The 19910-nt window shown below is 31.1% G+C and overlaps 1 protein-coding gene across 1 annotated transcript; it reads right to left on the minus strand.

The window, feature by feature from the left end:
• Positions 1-835: 835 nt before the first annotated feature.
• LOC148624829 (P2R1A-PPP2R2A-interacting phosphatase regulator 1-like) lies at positions 836-16513 on the minus strand. Its single transcript, XM_088567764.1, has 9 exons — positions 16032-16513; positions 15501-15603; positions 15092-15174; positions 12797-12848; positions 12304-12432; positions 11380-11471; positions 10414-10463; positions 9058-9166; positions 836-7038 (listed from the first exon to the last, which is right to left on the minus strand). Exons 1-9 carry the CDS (start codon positions 16175-16177, stop codon positions 6756-6758), a joined length of 1047 nt encoding a protein of 348 aa, XP_088423890.1. The 5' UTR covers positions 16178-16513; the 3' UTR covers positions 836-6755.
• Between the last annotated feature and the right edge of the window lie 3397 nt (positions 16514-19910).

Raw genomic sequence — 19910 nt, forward strand, 5'->3', positions numbered from 1 at the left:
AGAATGTAATCCAGGGACAAAGACCAGACATGGAAAACAGACACACACAACAAAGAACACAAAGCAACCAAACTCACACATACAAAGTAACAAAAGCAAATGAGCAACTCGGACTCCACTAAAAACTGGGAGAATGGACCAGGTGCACCGGTAGGGTAAGCGTCCTCTGCTTTTCTAGAAACACCCGCCGAGTTGTTCATAAAAAGTCAAGTCTGGGGTAGATAAATGAGGGAAGGAAAACTATGACCTGTTGAATAAATCAGTTTTCATGGTGCTGATGGATACACCATAACGATCCACGAGTTCATGATAACAACCATAAAACTTCTGTAGTGATGACTTTAATCTTGTAGCAACATAACCCTGTTCCAGAAGCCTATTTGTTAGAGTTCTAGCACGATACAAAAAGTCTGTGTAGTTTCGGCAAGCTCTGGCATAATGTAGGAGTTGTGATATGAACACAGGAGCCGAAGGGATGTTGCCACAGATGAAAGGAAAGAACTGACATATCTTTCTTCTTTCTTACTTTCCCCAAATTTTGCCTATGAATTAAAACCAGTATAAAAGTGAAACCTGACAATGGCCTGATGAATAATGCAATCTGCTGTCAACAGTGCTTGGAGTATCAAGACAAAAATGCTTGTATAGATTGGCACAAATGGTATAAGCTTACCGGTACAAAAGACTTAACAGCCCAAAGTACAGTGAAATTGTGTTCCATCCACATTCAGCAGGGATTTTGTTCCAACATCATCATCATCCATGGCAGTGGATTTTTCTCGTGTTAAGTTTCATTTCAAACAAACACATTGAAAATGCATATGAAACACATGTATTATCTATAACATTTATTGACCTCTGACTGACCTTCAACAGTTATATACATATGTACAGCAGACAAACACATATTTACAAAACATCAATATTAACACATATGTACAATATCTACATTGTCTAAGATGAAATAACCTACCCTGCTAATAAGATATGATATTTATTCCAAAAAAAAGTAAGAAGTAGAGACATTAAGACCTGAATTCACAACAATTATTCAGAAATTATTATTTTTAAATGTTTTTCTTTTTTAAGCAGAAGTATTTCTAAAAAGTGCTATTTTGCTAAAACAATATTTTGAAATTTGTTACTATCTACTAATAAAAGTAAACAGAAAATGCTAAAAAGTAGTCGTTACTGTAAAATTATGAAAATATGCTATTTCAAGTTTACAAGTTGAAATTACAGTTCTAATTCATAATAGAAGATACAGATCAAAGTGATTAACAATAAAATATCTTTCTCCAACTTTAAGGTACTAAATACAATCATTTTATCACAAATTATAGGCTTTTTATAAAATTTCACAGAAATTGTCCATTTTTAATTACCTAAATTGACCAAACCATTAAAAAAAATCCAAAATCAGTAAACAAATATAAAAACTCATCAATTTGAAAAAAACTAGTGCAAAAAATAAATTATCATAAGTAGTTTAGATATTGAGGGAGATTCATAGCCTTATTGTCTCTGCCTCTGTTTATACAGATAACATATAAGGTATTGAATACTGAGCCTACATTCAAAATGAAACTGAAATACTATATAATTTTTGAGATGCCTTGATAATGTAAACATTTTTAAATATTCGAATTCTTATTGGTGATTTTGGCAGCAGATTCATGGTCATATTGTCACTAAGTAATATTTGTTACATCTACATGCATCAACTGGTATGATAAACTTTGGCAATTCATTCGAAGTTTAATGTTCCATTTCACATGAAAAAGATTTGTGTGGGCATCTTGATTCCCAGGAAACTACTATAGAATACTACTCAATGACTTCATTCATGAAAGGAAAAACTACACAAGTTATTGTAAAAATTTTAAACTGTCAAATCCAACTAAGTAGAGACTTCAATGAAAAGAAAGTGTGTCAATGGATTAGTTTCCAATGGTTGCTAATTTTTCCTAATTCCTTCAAATGGACATATTGGCAGGTATAAACTTTTGCTGTTTCAAAAAATAACAAGTGTTTCATAGTGTTAACATTTTTGTACTATAACCTGATCTTTCTACCATGAGAACAGTATTTTTTAGACAAAAGATATTCCTTTAAAATTTGGTCTTGATCACCAAAACAGCATGAATGGACAACTAAGAAATCCTTTTTTTCTCACTCAGTATAAAGCACTTGTAAGAACTATTCTACCATTTCTTAACATAATTCTAAAGAATATAAGAAAATATATTTGATGTATATACAAACTATTTATCACAACAAAGACTTGTAACAATACTAACAACAAATATAGCACTTGACAATTTGATCAACAAATCGAAATACATGTTTGTACAAAAATCAGTGAAAAATAATGAATATGTATTTACAATATACAAAAGACAGAGACAAGAAAACAAAACATTAAGGTCAGTTTTAAAAAGAGGTGTTGATCACAGCATTCATTAATTACCATACACTGTGAAGTAATTCAATATTTGGGGCACCAATTTGCTTGAATTTTCGGGTCTTGTGTATAACCCAAACCCGATTTAACTGATATACAAAGCAAGAACTGGCAAAATCTTTAGTAAATATACAATTAAAAAGAATCATAAAGGATATAAGGTGTAAGGAAATCAGGCAATCTTAGTATAGATTGTATTGAATCATCACAAAATGGCTTGTACCCACAAAACAATTGCTAGTGCTTCCACAGTGACAAAAATAAAACAAAATTAATCATCTTTCCAGCCAACTAAGCATGAATCAATGAAATTAGGCAAATAATTCAAATCAAATCTAATTTTACCAATCTCATTCTTTTCAAAGATAATCAACAAAATTTTCAACCAAAATCAAAACTCTAAGTACCATCTCAGTACTACTTACATATCATTAAAGTAGAGAAAATACTACATATACACTACTCAGATTGGTAGAAACTTGTGACAAAATTTATCATCAAAATCAGTAACTAAAACAGAAACTAGACATTTTAACATGAGCTTCTGGCTCCATCATTTTTAGTGAAAGGGTAAACAAATCCATGAGACATGTAAAAGTAGTCAACAGTGACCCTGATCAATTTCTACCACAAAAGAGAAATAATTGTGTGTAAAAAATCTGCAATATATGTCTTTGACCCTATATATGTGCTTATTATATCATGAAAGGCAGGTAATAAACATTACACAGATTATAAGTAATTTAAAATACCAAACAGCCATTTTAACCAAAGATAGGTTAATTATCAGCAGTGTTTAGTAAATTTTCATACTTTTGCTCAGAGTGTTAAGCAAAATTATTATTGTAATTCAATGTTGGCTTATAATGTATAACCCAACTGAAACCCTAATTGATTAAATTACTCAGTAATGTATTAGATGCATAATTTGGAATAAATTGAACACGTTGTCAGAACTACATTTATCTAATTAAAGCATCTTTACACACTAATGAAGCTTATTTCCAAATGTTAAATGAAAATAACTGGGAGGGGGGATCATATAACAATGCACAGTGGAACCTGTTTCAGTAACTGGACCTTGTCTAAACCAACCTTGAGTAACTGGGACCTGCCTAAACCAACCTAGAGTAACTGGGACCTGCCTAAACCAACCTAGAGTAACTAGGACCTGTCTAAACCAACCTTGAGTAACTGGGATCTGTCTAAACCAACCTAGAGTAACTGGGACCTGCCTAAACTAACCTTGAGTAACTGGAACCTGCCTAACCAACCTACAGTAACTGGGACCTGTCTAAACCAACCTAGAGTAATTGGAACCTCTCTTAACCAACTCAAACCAATCAATCCTGTCTGAACTAACCCAGAGTAAGTAAAGCCTGTCTTAACTAACCCAGAGATATTGGAACCTATGTAAACCAACCCAGAGTAAGTAGAACATTCCTTGACTAACATAGAAAATACTGAAAAACCTATCATGACCATCCAGAATCAAAACTTACTTAATATCAATAAGTAAGGACTTTACGGGTAACAACAGGCAAGTGAAAATTAACAAAAAGGGAAGTAAATATACAGTAAAACTAGAAAAACTGAGATCAAAGCTTCTTGAAATGCTATTCAATGGTTTTCAAGGAGTTGCTGGTTTGATAAATAGATCTTCCCCTTTAGTATAAAAATGACAAAAGCCCACGTTTTCCATCATGAAACTCCCATAAAACAAAGTAAGATGAACAATTATATCATGTGATTAAGAATTTGTAAAAAATTCATTCAGCTTTTAATTAGAACTGTAGAAAAACAGCATGAACAAAATATACCTTCCACTTTGAGGGGGGTTTAATAAAGAGGTGATGACATAAAATCACTTAATAGGAGAAGAAAAATAATTTCTGTAAACCCATCACAACTGGAAAGTTTTCAAAAATCAATTGCTGATCCAGGATTTCAGGTCAGGGGAGTAAATAGAATTAAAGGCAGTGTGAAGTTAGGCAAACATATTTTGGGGGTAGAATTTGTGAAAAATCAACATTTCATGAAAAGAATAATCTTTTGCCAAGTTTAGGAGGTGTGCTTCAGGTCTGCCCCACTAGTCCATGCCTGGAACTAGTTTTAGTTTCTTTAAGTTTCACTGTACAGAATGTTAAATGATCTAGAGTACATAGCCTATTAACATATTTCATATGTATACATATCATACTTCTACAAGAGTATGAAAATATTGATAAAAATGATATGATGCATTTTCTACAATGTTGACTAGATTATTTACATACATACATTATATACAAAGGTCGTAAGAAGCTCTTACGTCTTCTGAGTAATTGGTACCGACATAATGATAACACTTACAAGTGGTAATAATTTGATGATATGAAATTAAGTACATACAGCAGAGATTAGTACATAAACAAGGGAGACAAGGCTACACAAGGGAGATAAGTCCATAACAATGGCGATAAGTCAAAATGAGAGGGAAGATATGATACATGAGGAAAGATGCAGAGTAAAGTAATAGTTTTGATCATCAATATATTATTTCATCATTCTGGGTTAAAGAAATAAATTCAGCCAAATTGCCTTATTGTGAACATGTAGAGGGACTTCTAATCTTAAAACTTAACAGGAGCATTAACATAAATCATTAGGCATTACCTATGTTCTTTTAGCAGATGAAATAATAAGGGAAAAAAATCAAGAAAAAGGGTAATAAAACAAGAGTGAATTTAACGCATGGATTATATCGTGAAAAATATGTGGAATTGCAAAGAAAAGAAGTGCAATTATATCTTAATTTAATAAGTTTTTAAGATGAAAATTCAATTAAGTCCTTATTCTGACAATGAATTTGAGATCATACAACATAAACAAATGGCCAAATAAAAACACGTCTGTTTCTTGTTTCTAGGCAAAAGAAAAAAAACCTGATGGCAGGCAAGGGACTAGAGTACTTCTTGCATTCTTTACACTGAAAGAGGCACTTATGTTAAACCTAGTACAAAAAATACATCATTCCAGGATTTAACAGATAAAAATCATAGAGAATCAAACAAACTAACATATTTTTAGCTTTGCAAAAAAAATGCTTTCATTTTAAAATGACTAACAAAGTCTTTTCGACTGTAAATTAAAGCTATTATAACATGATGTAAATAAAAAGCAAGTGTGGTGACATGAAACAACTTGATTGAAAGGGTGTGAAAAAAAATATGATGAATGTAATGTACAAGACAACGTTAGAAAACTTAGTTAACATTAATTGCCCTTGATTAATTTTCACTGCATACAATGAAGCCTCGAATGTGAGCAAATCAAAATGCTGTACTATATAATGAAATATGTTAATGACTGTAAAATCTTAAGTTTATAAGTGGAAATTAATCGCCAACTTTTATGAGACTTCACCGGTTTCATAGGAAGAGAATTGTTAGCATTTTTGTTTTCAAATATTCATCATAAAATAAATTTAATAATCTGATTGGAAAGTATGCTTTTACATCCCATAATAGATATTCACATGAGACATGCCAATTAAGCCAAAAATATTCTAATTAAATTCTATTCACTTGGCAATGTGTTGCTTTCTTCAGTTTTATAAAAAAAATTTCCTTTATAATGAATTGTGGCTACTTAAATTTAAAGGTGTAAATGATACGACATATTATTTTTTCAAACTCAGAGAGTTCATTTTCAAAGGCTGCACTAGTATTACAGGTTTAAAAATCTTATGTGGAACTGGGGATTCAAACAGGAAAAATCATATACATTTCCAAAAAAGTTAATTAACAGATGAAATTGTAAAAGTTCAACATGTTATTAAAGCACTTATATCATATACAAAATATAACCAAACTATTTTCACATCATCTTTTAACACTAATGCATGGTAGAACAGTACAGATTTATTCCTATTTTAAAATATTTTTTAAAAAATTGTTTCGGACAGGAATTAGATCAAATCATTTAGTAGATCACAAGATTTTTGTTCTTATATGACATTTAGAAACTTATTCATTATTCCTTACAACATTGTATTTGAATAGTCAAAATGTAAGACTTAATTTTCGGTAATAACTATAGATAATACATCAACTTATGAATGGTAAGAATTTCTGGTCTTTAGTACATTTCTTCACTTTCATCAGTTTCATGTCACACACATTTATAACAATCACATAACAACTTTCTTAAAAGTATCATCTAATTCATAAACACAGTCATACTACAAAATCAATCCACAGGAAGTCTCTGTATCCATAGAAACTGTTGCTATAGATACAGAAGTCTGCTGTCATACTTGTGTATGCTTGATTGGTTGAAATCCTGATGAACCCGGGCTGGCAGAAAGTGATATATTTGGGTCTGAAATGTCAGTTGATTCAGTAATGTCTGAGGTCTCTGAATCTGTTGTCTGCATGTCTTGAGAATCACGTGAATCCCTAGAATCATGCCCAAGTGGCATGAATGTATATAAATTTGGTGGGTGATGGTAACGTAAACGAATGTCTGAAGATGTACTTCCTTTTGGGACAGTTTGTTCTGGACTTCCATCTTCTAAGCTACTTGATGATACACTGAAATAAAAAAGGAAATTAAATCATTCATAAATTTCATGTATGGCTCCATAAAAAGTTTCATTTCAGGGCATCATCTAGAGTGAGAAATGAGAAGAATCTTTTTCTTGTTTGTGCTCACTTCTCTCATTCGCATTTGACATGGAGAAGTCTTTGTAATAGATTACATAGACACAAATGTCAAAATTGTTATTTTTCAAACAGAAATTACAAAAAAACTTCTGTCATGGATGTCTATATTAGGTCCTGCAGTACTTATGTTTGCAGAGATGCTGACAAAATCCTCATGTTCTGCATTGATCTCTAATAGTATACCCGGCAGCACAAAAGTTTTTGAGGAAATTAACGTGTGAAATTGGGCCAATTCAATCCAAAAGAATGAATGAGACTTTGAATTTATAAGTGGATAAGTTCTGTAAAATTTGTATCGAACATTCACAACTCCTATTAAGTATTGACTAGACAATGTATCTACAACTCCACTTTAAGCTCTAATTAAATGTATGGCCCCTGATGCTATAGTCATCATCATATTCACCACTTGACCAGTGAGAATGATGTTAAAATCTTCTACCAGGTATGTTCATTAAAAAAAACAAAAAACACACACATATACAAAAAAAAACAATTTCAATTACATGTACGTCAATTTGAAAAATTACCCTGTTTTCAACAATTTTCTACTCAAAACCAGTAACAGTCCTTGAATCAATATGCACAATTATTTATTGGTTAAGAACTGACTGATGGCTCATTGAAGACAAAATGATGACTGATATCAGTTTACAGGTTCAATCTTTTTAGTCATATACAGTACAATGGTTGGAAAACTGATTTGGTTTTTTTTACAAATATATAAAGAAAGAACTTTAAATTGTTTTTTTACAATTGGAAAAAAAAATGTTTTTTTTAAATTTGTAATAACTAATATCATATTACATAATTTTTCCATAAATCAGGAACCTTGCATATTGTAAAGTATATGAATTAATTAAAAGTAATGTGAAATGAATAGCATTTGGTTACAGGACACACCAATCATTTGAAGTAATGCTGTATAATTGACAGGTCAGGTAATGTAAATGAGCCAAGTTTGACCCAATGTTATTATCTTGGTTCTGATTTTTATCATGTTATAATATTGACTCTGACACCATTTTTATGCAAGTTAACAGGGCATAGAAGCATTTCCTTTTTTATCTCCCCAAAATTGTAATGAAGATGCTTTTTACATTGTTTGTAGTAAAAAAAAATCAAAATTGCACACCATATTCCCACTTATACAGGAAGCTTATATCAGAGAGGAACCAAAATCACTACCAACGTATGGTACAGATATATGAAGCTACACAACAAATTTGAAATCAACCCATCCACTGAGAGCTGATTTTTTGTGACGAAAATTTTCTCCAATATTGATATTGGACAACACCAAAATTGCTTTAATACAACATATGCTCCATCCACCAAATTTGAAAACAGTTCATCCATTTGGAGCAGAAATAATTGCGACATAATTCAGATGGACAAAGTGATTCTAATATACAAACCACACCTTAAATGAGTGGGGATATAATAAAACTTAATATGGACTAATGTTTGTATAAAAGCCTATATATGACCAAAACTGTCAATACAATACAAAATACAAAGTGCGCCAATATGGCTTTAACTCGTCTAATACGCCATATTGGCCTGATTAAAATCCATACTGGCCTAGCAAATATGAGATATTGGACCAGTTAGTCAATAAAGGCGTAACTGTCTAAGGTTTTCCATATTGGCCAAGTTATTGGTCTCCAGCTAGCAATATTGAATTTTGGCTACGCCTCAGTCCAGTATAGCTAGCCTTGGACCAATTACTAAGCCAATATGGAAAACCTTACGCAATATCACTATATTAAAGAGGGTGGTGCTTTTTATATAATATATTATTATATCAGAATTAAGTATCATTTTTGGTTGGCCTAATAACCAAAGTATAATTGAAACCTATAATGCATGTACCATTTTACTTACCTATGACTATGTGCTAATGGATGTACATGCATGATTTTATCAGGTGTACTTGGCCCAATGTGAAATTTTTTGGCTGGGCTGATATAGCCGTCAGTAGAGTCATGGTCCACTAAAAGAAAAAATGTTAATTAGTACAAAGTAATATCATGTGCTTCTTCCATTTTCAGGTCATATTCTAAATTAATTAATACAAATCTTATTTAGAATGCCAGTTATTGGTGACATTAAGTACTATCTGGTAATGGGATTATACTGCATACTGATACTTGATTGCTCTCTGGGGTTAATAATTGGTGCTTTGCAATAATAATTCAAATTCACTTCGTAAGAATCTTGACGATTAGAGTTCTCAAATTGTAATACAGTCAAACCTGTGTTAACGACCACCTGTATTCAGCGACTACCTGTTTTATGCGACCTAATTTAGGTCCCCCCAATTCATTTTTCTATTATTTTTAACTGTATTAAGCGACTCCCTGCATAATGCAACTAGCGACCGTATTATTCATGTCTAAATGGTTAAAAAACCTGACTTACCCGACCTTTTGATTTAAGCGGAAGTGTTCGAAAACCGGAAGTAAAGTAATTTTAAAACAAAAAATTCCGTCAAATTTACGAAAATATCCGGAAACTCGCGGAAATAAATACTGACGTATGAATAATAATCAGTTGAAAACAGGTTACATTTGATACGAAAATGGCGACGAAAAGAAAAGTTTTAACGTTAGAACAAAAAGTAGAGGCAATTAAATTGTTGGACAATGGAAGTCCAGCATATAAAGTAGCTGAAAGTTTTGGAGTAGGAAAAACACTGATTCAAAACTTGCTAAACTAAAAAATCCTAGATGTTAAACCTGTATTAAGTGACCACCTGTCTTATGTGACTTTTTTTACCTACTCCCTTGAAGGGTCACATAAGACAGGTTTGACTGTACATATGAATTCGAAATTTGTTAACAACCAGCAGTTGGTATGAATTTGTGATGTATTAACAGCCAGTGATTGATATGACTGTGATGGGTTCACAACCAGTGGTTTGTATGAATTTGTGACGTGTTAACAAGTGGTCGATATGAATTTGGTATTTGTTAACAACCATTAACTGATACTAATTTCCTTTCAACATGGTACCAACTTATTAATGTATCCTTCCAAATTTAATTAAATATGACTAGAATACATTGAAAATTGAATTCAAATAAACACAGAAACAGGGGGTCTATTTTTGTGTGCAATACATTTGTTTTACATAAAAGGGTAAAAGGTCTCTCATAAAGAAAAGATTTGTTGCTTTTAACAGTCTAGAGAGCATTTTTTTTTATTCCTAATATAACTCTTATGGACAATTTGACTTACATCTCCTTTTACCAAGAGGACTTGGTCGTACAGCAATTGGACTCAAACTTCTGAAATCATGACAAAATTAATACTTTAATACAGTTTTTAATCACTCTATCAACAAAAAATATGAATTTCTAATTCTGGAGATGAAACATCATGCTAATTAAGTGTACACCTATGATAGGACAGTACTTAGACATTATTGATTAAATTGTTATTGTTGAGAAAGGGAGGAATGTATAATGACTTTAAGAATTAATATTGTCTATGTTAACTATAAATTGAATTATATGCATGTACGGGTAAACATGTACGGGTAAACTGGACACATAGAATGTTTATGTCCAGATTCACATTGATTGATGGATGTGTCTTATATAATTGAATGGTATATATATTTGAACATGTTGTATATTCGGGGAGCGTAACAAGTAATGAGCAAGTCAAAAGAAATGCAATTATACCTAGAGGTAAAAAAAATACTTGTGCACAAATAATAAATCGGCGGGTAAACTGGACACATAGAATGTTTATGTCCAGATTCACATTGATTGATGGATGTGTCTTATATAATTGAATAGTATATATATTTGAACATGTTGTATATTCAGAGAGCTCGCTTTTACTCTTGTAATAAACGTTACAGTCAGTTTTACTTGTCTTGGAATTATTAATCCGTACCAGATTCTACCACACACCCTCTCCATGTAAGGCTAACAACCAAGCTGATAAATCAATTTTGGATCAGTTATTCAGAGAAGTATTAAATAAACTTTGAATGTTGTAATTTGCCTCAGATCAAATAAACTTTGCATGTCTAAATTAGATAACGGTGTTTGGACATTTATAATCAGATACTTATTACATGAACCAAGAAGCGCTTTTGGTATTCTATACTTGGTACCTCTGACAGTTAATCGTTTCCATCTCTAATATTTACATACACTTATGAATAGTTGACATGTGCCTTTAGTACCTTACCTGATAAAGTTTTTTCTGGTAGGACTAGGACTTGGGCTAGGCGTAAATGTACTATTAGCTACTGGTTTCTGCATTGATGGACTAAAACATTGCTGAAAATAAAACACAATTCATAATTCAATTGATTAAACTATAAAATCAATATACAAACTGATATATTACCTTTACAATACAAAAAAATATACATTCATTAAAAGGTCTGTGTCAAAAAGTTATTCAAATGAGCATAATTGATTTCATCAGTATTTATCTTACATCTATGGTAAGCATTTCGAGCTTTAGGCAAGTTGCTAAATCTACCAACTAATAATTTCTTCTCCTGCAGGAAATTAATCACTTTCAAACTCCATGACACATTCAAGGTCAGACAAGTCTAAGAATCCAGTAGTCACCCGATATGAAAATTAGAATTTTGGGGAACAATTCAATTTCTGAGAGGACCCCTCTTCACTACAATTACAAAAATACATAAACACAATGATAAAGGCACACTTTATATATTTGGAGAAAAATTAATAAGTTCTTTTGTAGTTTCACTATCTCTTGGTTCAAGAAAGCAGTTCAATATAGTTAGAACTAAAAACAGAATTTTGAATAAAAAACACATTTGAAATAACTATTTTTCTGAAGGATAGAAGGGCAAATAAAACTGAAAGAGGACACCTTCATATTAGGCTAGCACATTCACGATCCAAGTAGAATCAATGTCAAGATATGGCAATTACTGGATGGGATAACTATCCCAATACAAAACCTAGTTCTGATACACAGTTTCCTCAAAATCCATCTGGCAGTTCAAAAGAAGCTGAGTTACAAGATAAATGGTAAGGTACTCAGAGCCATCAAAATAATCCATCCATATGATTTATTAGCAGTATACACACCTAATATGAATGTTATATTGTCACGACTGTTTAAACTTACCCTTCCCGGGCCTACTCTAGTGGGTGATGGAGCCCCTGTAACCATACTAGGGGAGGTAAATATGTGTAGCGTCTCACTGAATGACCTTGGGCGCTTATGGATACCAGAGTCAGACATCATCGGCTCATCCTATAATATATTTTTTTTTTAGCTGAAGCATTGAGTATTGTATTCACAGTAATGTGTATATTTTTTTCTGTTTCATGGCATATTTTCAGTCAAGTGAGAAAATTTCTCCTATTAATAGCTGGTTGTACAATTGCTTAACTCATTTCATCAAGAAGGTAACAACTGTATCTCCAAAAGTTCTGTAAATGTAGTACTGTAAACACACTATCTTTCACAATTGCCTATTTTTGCAGATTTTTTTAACTTAATTTATTGGCATATATGAATATTCATAGTCCATTTCAAAATAAAACAATCAATCTAAATAAACTGATTTTATAAAAACAAGAATCAACAACTCATCAGGAAGACCAAGTATTCTTACCAGTGAAAAGTCATTCCATGATGTTGACATTTTTAACTGAGAACAAAGATCCCTAAAATAAAAATAAAAACAACATAACTACACGTAGTAAACAAACTGATACTTACTGGAAATTAAAAAATAACACTAATTAATTCAAAATTAAATGTGATACCAGATTAGAATAATACATTCTGTCCAACAACAGTTCAGTAATATAGCAGCTTTTGCAATCTGTTGGAAAGTAAAAGCAAGTTAATTTTGCAGATACTTTTTACCATTCAGAATATATCAATCTAGTTTTGCAGCTGTTCAAGTTCGCATCTAACACTCTCAAAGAAATGTTCATTAATAAAGCTTATTCACAGCTTTTTTTTTACCGTTTTTGCTTGCTTATTAGATCATGGGAAATAAACTGCTTGCAAAAATCAGTTGGTTTACAGGAACACTTAGATGCTGATGTTGAGTTTATCTATATAAATCATTATTACTGTATTAAATAATACATATCTAGCCACCGTTGCTGAATTTATTACTGTTAGCTTTATTTGTACATGTATATATACCATATTTTCCAGACTACATGTACAAGTCGATACTTTTTTTTCAGCAAAGTGTCAGCCTCGACTTATCATCCACTTTGACTTATATAAGGATTTTTCAAGAAAAAATGTTCATCTAAAATGCATTTCATTAGATTTGTTTATTTCATTTTTGATTGCTTTCATTCAAAATTTTGGGTAAACAATCAACGAAAGCTATAACTCAAACAGTCAAACCCACGATCTGATTCGAAGATTATTGATCAGCGCAAGTATCCTTCATGAATGAATATGATGATTTTAATAAAAATTTAAAAACGTTAAAATATATAAACAAAGTCTACAAGATATGTTAACAAAACTTTTTTTTACTGGTAAGACATTATCAAGTGTTCAGGAGTTATCGGTCCTTTAATATGCAAATTTATACCCATTTACGGTATGTTGTAACACATTCGCAAGTGGCTCAAATTATAAGCAGTTAAAGTGTTATCTAAATGGCTAATTGCAACCAAATTTAAAGGTAACAACTAGTTTTTATTGCATTTTTAAATACCAGGTAATTGTTTTTTTAATTATGGCTCATAAGTATGACCTATTCATCAACCTAATTTCCCACTAATTTCACACCTATGTGCCCATGCTTGACATGTTTACAATTTTGTACACCTGATGATCTATGGCTTCAGAGCAACTGACACACAATTCAATAACAAATAGTTGAACTTGCAAACAAAGTACACTTTAACAAAAATACAAATATTAATTGAATTCAGAAATACTAAACAAGGTAACATGGCTGGAATGATATGCTGTGAAAAAACGAACCGCTCAACTCGGATACCCACTGACATATGATATAAATACACGTCGGACCCTCGACTTGTCTTGCAAATTTGATTTGTCTATGTTTTTTTCATTTTGGTCAAAAGAAAGCAATTCCACTTACACTCCACATCGACTATTAGTCCGTAAAATATGCTAGACGTACATGTATGCTACATTTTTTAAATTCTGCCTGAATTGACTTATAGGTAAAAATTTGTAAATAAAATTACCTGAACATTTGCTGAATTTGTTATATGTCTTTTTGTTATTCGAAAAACATTTTAAATGTATTTAGATTGTTACTCATTGTCTAAAATCATACAATAATTTTTTTGTTTTTTGAAATTGCTCCAATTACATTGAGAATCTGTATAAAGAGACAAAATAAATCATTGTTTTAAATTGTTTTGAAAAGCAAACAACATACTAATTAAAACAAAGATTCTTGGTGTTAAGCCCTCTCCCATTACTTTTGATGACCCTGCATTACAAATTGTTATCACCATATCAATAAAATAAAATGCAAAAAGCCCTCATCACTTTGACTCATAATTACAAACGATAGTTTCTTTGTTTTGTTGTTTTAATGATAAAATTAGTACATAATTGTACAAAAAAAAATCTTATCATTTAATCAGAAATATTGTTTTATCATTGTTATTTTTGGCCCATGATTAGTAAAATAAAAAATACTATGAAAATAAATAGATTTGATTAATCTCTTCATGCGGAGGATGCTTGCCCTACCGGTGCACCTGGTCCATGCTCCCAGTTTCTTTAGGAGTCCGAGTTGCTCATTTCCTTTTGTTACTTTGTGTGTATAATTTGGTTCCTCTGTGTTCTTTGTTGTGTATGTCTGTTTTCCATGTCTGGTCTTTGCCCCTGGATTACATTCTTATGATTACCGCTATAACCTTGGTTCTCTTGATAACTCTTTCAAATATACCTTTCTTGTTCTTTCTCTTTCTCTACCACATGGCTTTCTTCTCTCTTGATTTCATTCACCCTGTTAGGAATCTTGACTGGGGTCTGAAAAGAAAAAAATACATGTATGATGATCTATCATAAAACTGATACAGAGAATTTTTTTTTCATTCTCAGCAAGATCAAAAACAGTGAGATGATAGTAAATATGACATGTAATTAAAATTTAACTACTAGCAGATCCAGTGATTTTTTATTCATGTGTTTGTGGACATTCAAAAAAGGACTATGGTAATTTGCTTCAATTTGCCCTATATTGCCACACAAACCAGAGACAACAATGTAACAATGAAAATGATCAAAACAGCTCTATATACTAACATCATTATAAAAAATATGTGACCATAACTACATACAGGTAACCTACTTACAGATACTGTTGCTGGTGAATTCAAATTTAGAGAGCTTGAGCTAAATCTTCTGATTCTTGATGATGTATCTGCCTGTCTAAATGTCTGTGTATGTTCATGATGACTAGAAATATTTACAAAATTAAAGAATAAATTAATTGAATTTATAATGTTCTATACAAATTACGAATAAATGTGCCAACAAGGCACACAACAGTTAATTTTTTAACCAACGAGAAAGATTTATAGTTAGAATTAGTAAATGTACAATGGTATCCTTGCTACAAAAATAGTCAAAATGTACATGAATATTACTTTCTCAAACAGCAAGTTTTTATTTAACTTTGATATAAGTACTAAATGCATTCCTACAAATTTCAGGATAATTTTATAGAATTTGCTATCTTTATCGAAAAGCATTGCTAAAATAGTATCTTCTACCAGTTGTCAAAAATTTAATGTTATTTTCAGAAACATGTAAATTTGGCCATGTGCCAATTTGTCTTGAACTAGATATGCACAATATATATGCATCTTACAATGAATAATTACCTAACTTCTGGTGGGCTCTGGGTTGTATTCACCAGAACATTTATCATTGGTGCACTATTTGACCTCTTCAGAGTAGAATTTCCTTGTGTTGTAGGATGTGTTATGGGCAGATCAACTTCCATACTGTTTTCTCTCTCAATCGACATTTTCAAAGTCTAATTTACTGATACAAAGAGAGTCAAACGAGCTTTTCACAAATCTGCATAATTTACATACACATATCTGTTTATTTACTTCCTATCTTTGATGTTACAAGGACGTTATCACACATAGATATATTTTCTCCGTCGCACCATTGCTTTTCTTTTCTTGTTTTATGCAAAATAGGGAGAAAGAGTATGGTCGATAACAACTTATAATGAAGAATAATGTCTCGAGAGAATGCAATTACAGCTAAAAATTGCTAAAGTGCTGTACACACTGCAAACGAGCTGGATGTTAGTCCACATTGTCGATTCATTTCGTCCCTTGACCATCTGTTCCGAAACGTTATTCATAAGCTTGCATCTGATTGGACAATACTATTTTATTAAAAATGACAACACAGCGCTTTAAGTGGTAATATTATGCATATTCAACTTTACTTTATAGAAATCAAATTGTTTTTATTTAGGAAGTAGCTAATATTCAAAACAAATTCCCATAAAACTGCATTTTCAAACCAATTTCAATTAAAAACTGCTACCCAATCACGGAGGGTGTTACAAATATAAATTATAACATTAGTTCGGTACTGGAAAGGAAAGTATTCAAATCCGACACACATACTTTATCTATTTGTTTGACTGGCATGGTCTTATTGTTAAAGATTATTTCATATTGTTTTCTTATTTTTGCACATTTTTATGAATGTTCATGATCCCGAAGGTATAGACAATTGAACTTGACAAGTGAACTTTAAACAACATTTACCACCCCGGGACATTATTTTTTCTTCTAAGGGACACATATTTTTTCAGATGAAAATACATTTTAATTGTATTTGTATATGCTATTTTCTCTTGATTGGGACGCATGAATTAAACATTAAGTTAAATTCAAGACGGGGGGCGTAAATACCAAAGATGCTCGTGATCACAGTGGCACTTTTTCCTTATTTATTTATTTATTTGTTTATTATTTTTTGTATTTTAAAACGTCTCACTTATTTTTCCCCTAATTTTTGTTGAAACAAATCCTATCATCACTATGCTTTTATTTTCTACTTTGGTGAAGTAGGATATATTTATTGCATCATGTACACGACAAAAAGTGTTAATTACTACGCACTATTTGGATATATAGTCAATGCAGATATTTTGTGTAAAATATTGAAAATAATTATGTTTGATAGTTTGAAAAAAAGATATAGATGAACACATTGTCTTACCAAATAAAAAAATGAAGTACAATTTAGGCGCTATTTTACTATGACAAATGGAATACACAACAATATTGAGACAGTTATAATATGATATTGGTATCTCCTTTGAATGGCACATAGACTTTTTCTGACAACTATGGTCATGGGACAGCCATTTTTCTACCTTGTAAATTATTTTGTAACAGTCCCATCCTGGTGATAAGTATTGCCTGGTCCCTGAATAAAGGTATACTACACCATCTCAGCAGTCAGATGTGTCTGACCCGAATTTTATGGGTCATTCTAAAAAAAAAATGTGCAATGATGTCCCTGTAGGCTGGTGGATGGAAATTATTTAATAAATATACAAAATTTATGTTTTCTGACGTGTTTTGGCCTAAAGATAAGAAAAATTATATGAAATCATAACATATATTTCGTAAAAAATTTCCACTCTGAAAAGTATTTGTTGCTGTTTTTTTGCATGTCCCTGACACACTTTTCAATCTTTACAATGGTCTAGGAATTTAAAAATACATCAAGTATTACTCATAAAGCCAATGATTTAGCGCGTTGATATGAAAATTTGATTTTGTAACATCCAAAAATGCATATATCTTATAAACATGTTGATTTTTTTTTTTTTTTTTTGCCGTTGAACATGTTCCCCATTTTTTGGTCTTTGGTATAACACCAAAGAAAAGTGAGGGGCATGGCTGGTCTTGCTTTGAATAATAACTCAAATAATAGTGTTTCCCCTTCCCCATAATCCAACATAATCAAATTGCAGACGATGTTTTGCAGTAGAAATGTTACAACGATTAAAGTCAAAATATGTGAGTACAACTGAACTTTTTTACGGTCTTTGGTCTAGCATTGATATACAGTCAATAAAAAACTAAATTAATTAATTCTCATTACTGAAATATCGAAATAAGTGATTGCAATTGATGACGTACTTTTTTTCATGAAGGGTGCAGTTATTTAAATATTGAATGGAAATTTTCTTATGTTTGTCCAAGGTGTAACGCATCCTTAGTATAACAAGAAAAAATGTAACCCAAAGGACTTAATACATTAGACGAAAGACTTTTTATAAATTATTATATATTAAAAGATGGAAAATGAAGAAACATTACTTTATAATAGATAATACCGAACAAATTGAAAAAACCAAAGCTGATACAGTAATTGTTTATTATTTTAGTTTGTGTTATATGCAAGACAATTTTTGTTTGACCGAAGACAATTATTGTGTTTGTCCACGGACATTTATGTAGTAATAATCCATTTTGTCTATCATTAACTTTATATTTTTTCTAAGTAATTATATTTTTATCAATTTATACATTTCTTATTTAAGAATAAGAAATTCCTAACCCTATCTCAGGGGTACTAATTGGAAGGAAAATGGTTCAGCAAAATTTTTGTTACACCAAAGATAGAATGTGTTACATCAAAGACAATTATTTTGTTATTCCATGGATATTAATGCATTAATGATCCATCTTATTTGTCATATAGTTTATCTTGAAAAAAAAACTAAAATTTTGATCAATTAACTTCTCAATTGCGAATTAAAATTCATTAGACTATGTGGGATTCCTTTTGACGGAAAAGGGTTTTGCAATATTTATGTTATACTAAAGACGACATTTGTTCAACAAAGTACATTTATTATGTTATCCCATGGACATTTATGTATTAATGATGCATTTTCTTTTCTTTTCTAGATGATATTTGGATTTCAGTGTGTGTTTTGGCTTTTGCTTCCCTTTTCTAGATTGATCGGTATTCAGTGGGAACGCCATGAGTTTCTACAGCATTTGATTGGCGGTTAATATTCTTAAAAATTAACATTGGTATAACAATTTTGTCCACGGTATAACACACGGTAAAAAGTTCAATAATTGCATGATGAAAAATTTCTTTTTAAAATGATTGTTAGTGTATTGATGATTCACACTAGCATTATGGTGCCATAACAGAAATTCAAAGAATATCTTGAAATAAGCATTATTTTGGAGAATTTACGTGGTGGATTTCGACTACATTTCGCACCTGGATATGAAAAAGACCAATAGCAAAAATCATGAAGCTTAAATATAGTTTTATTTTCATAGTTTTGAACCCATATTACATTGCAAACTGTCTAATGTTTAAAAACGGTCTATATGACTTATTCCTTTCTTGTAGTGACTAAAACCAAAGACATTTGCTGATGAATTTAAACACACACCTTAACTTTTGACGGATTTGTACTCTACTTACTGTTGATATATTTTGAACGATGAATATTTGGAATCCACAGACCAAAAAATTTAGAACCATTCATTTCTGCAATTTTTTTTTTTCAAAACACCAACCCATGAAATGCATATATTTTGAGAATATCCCATTTTTCAGGATAAAGAAGACATTTAAGTACATGTATATGCTTAATTCAACTTATGCACATGGTAAATTATTGTCCCATATGCATAATTCGAATTTTGCTTATGCTAAATTATTAATGCATAAATACATATTTTTTTCAC

This window comes from Perna viridis, chromosome 2 (genome assembly GCF_037379345.1).
Source record: "Perna viridis isolate PV_CMFRI_1.1 ecotype Kerala chromosome 2, ASM3737934v1, whole genome shotgun sequence".
NCBI classification, from domain to species: domain Eukaryota; kingdom Metazoa; phylum Mollusca; class Bivalvia; order Mytilida; family Mytilidae; genus Perna; species Perna viridis.

Coding starts and splice junctions, on each gene's coding strand:
- LOC148624829 (XM_088567764.1), bottom strand. CDS start 16,177: ATGTCGATTGAGAGAGAAAACAGTATGGAAGTTGATCTGCCCATAACA. Junction 11,472..12,303: donor CTAGAGTAGGCCCGGGAAGG/GTAAGTTTAAAC, acceptor TTTTATTTTCAG/CAATGTTTTAGTCCATCAAT. Junction 7,039..9,057: donor CCATTAGCACATAGTCATAG/GTAAGTAAAATG, acceptor TTTTTATTTCAG/TGTATCATCAAGTAGCTTAG.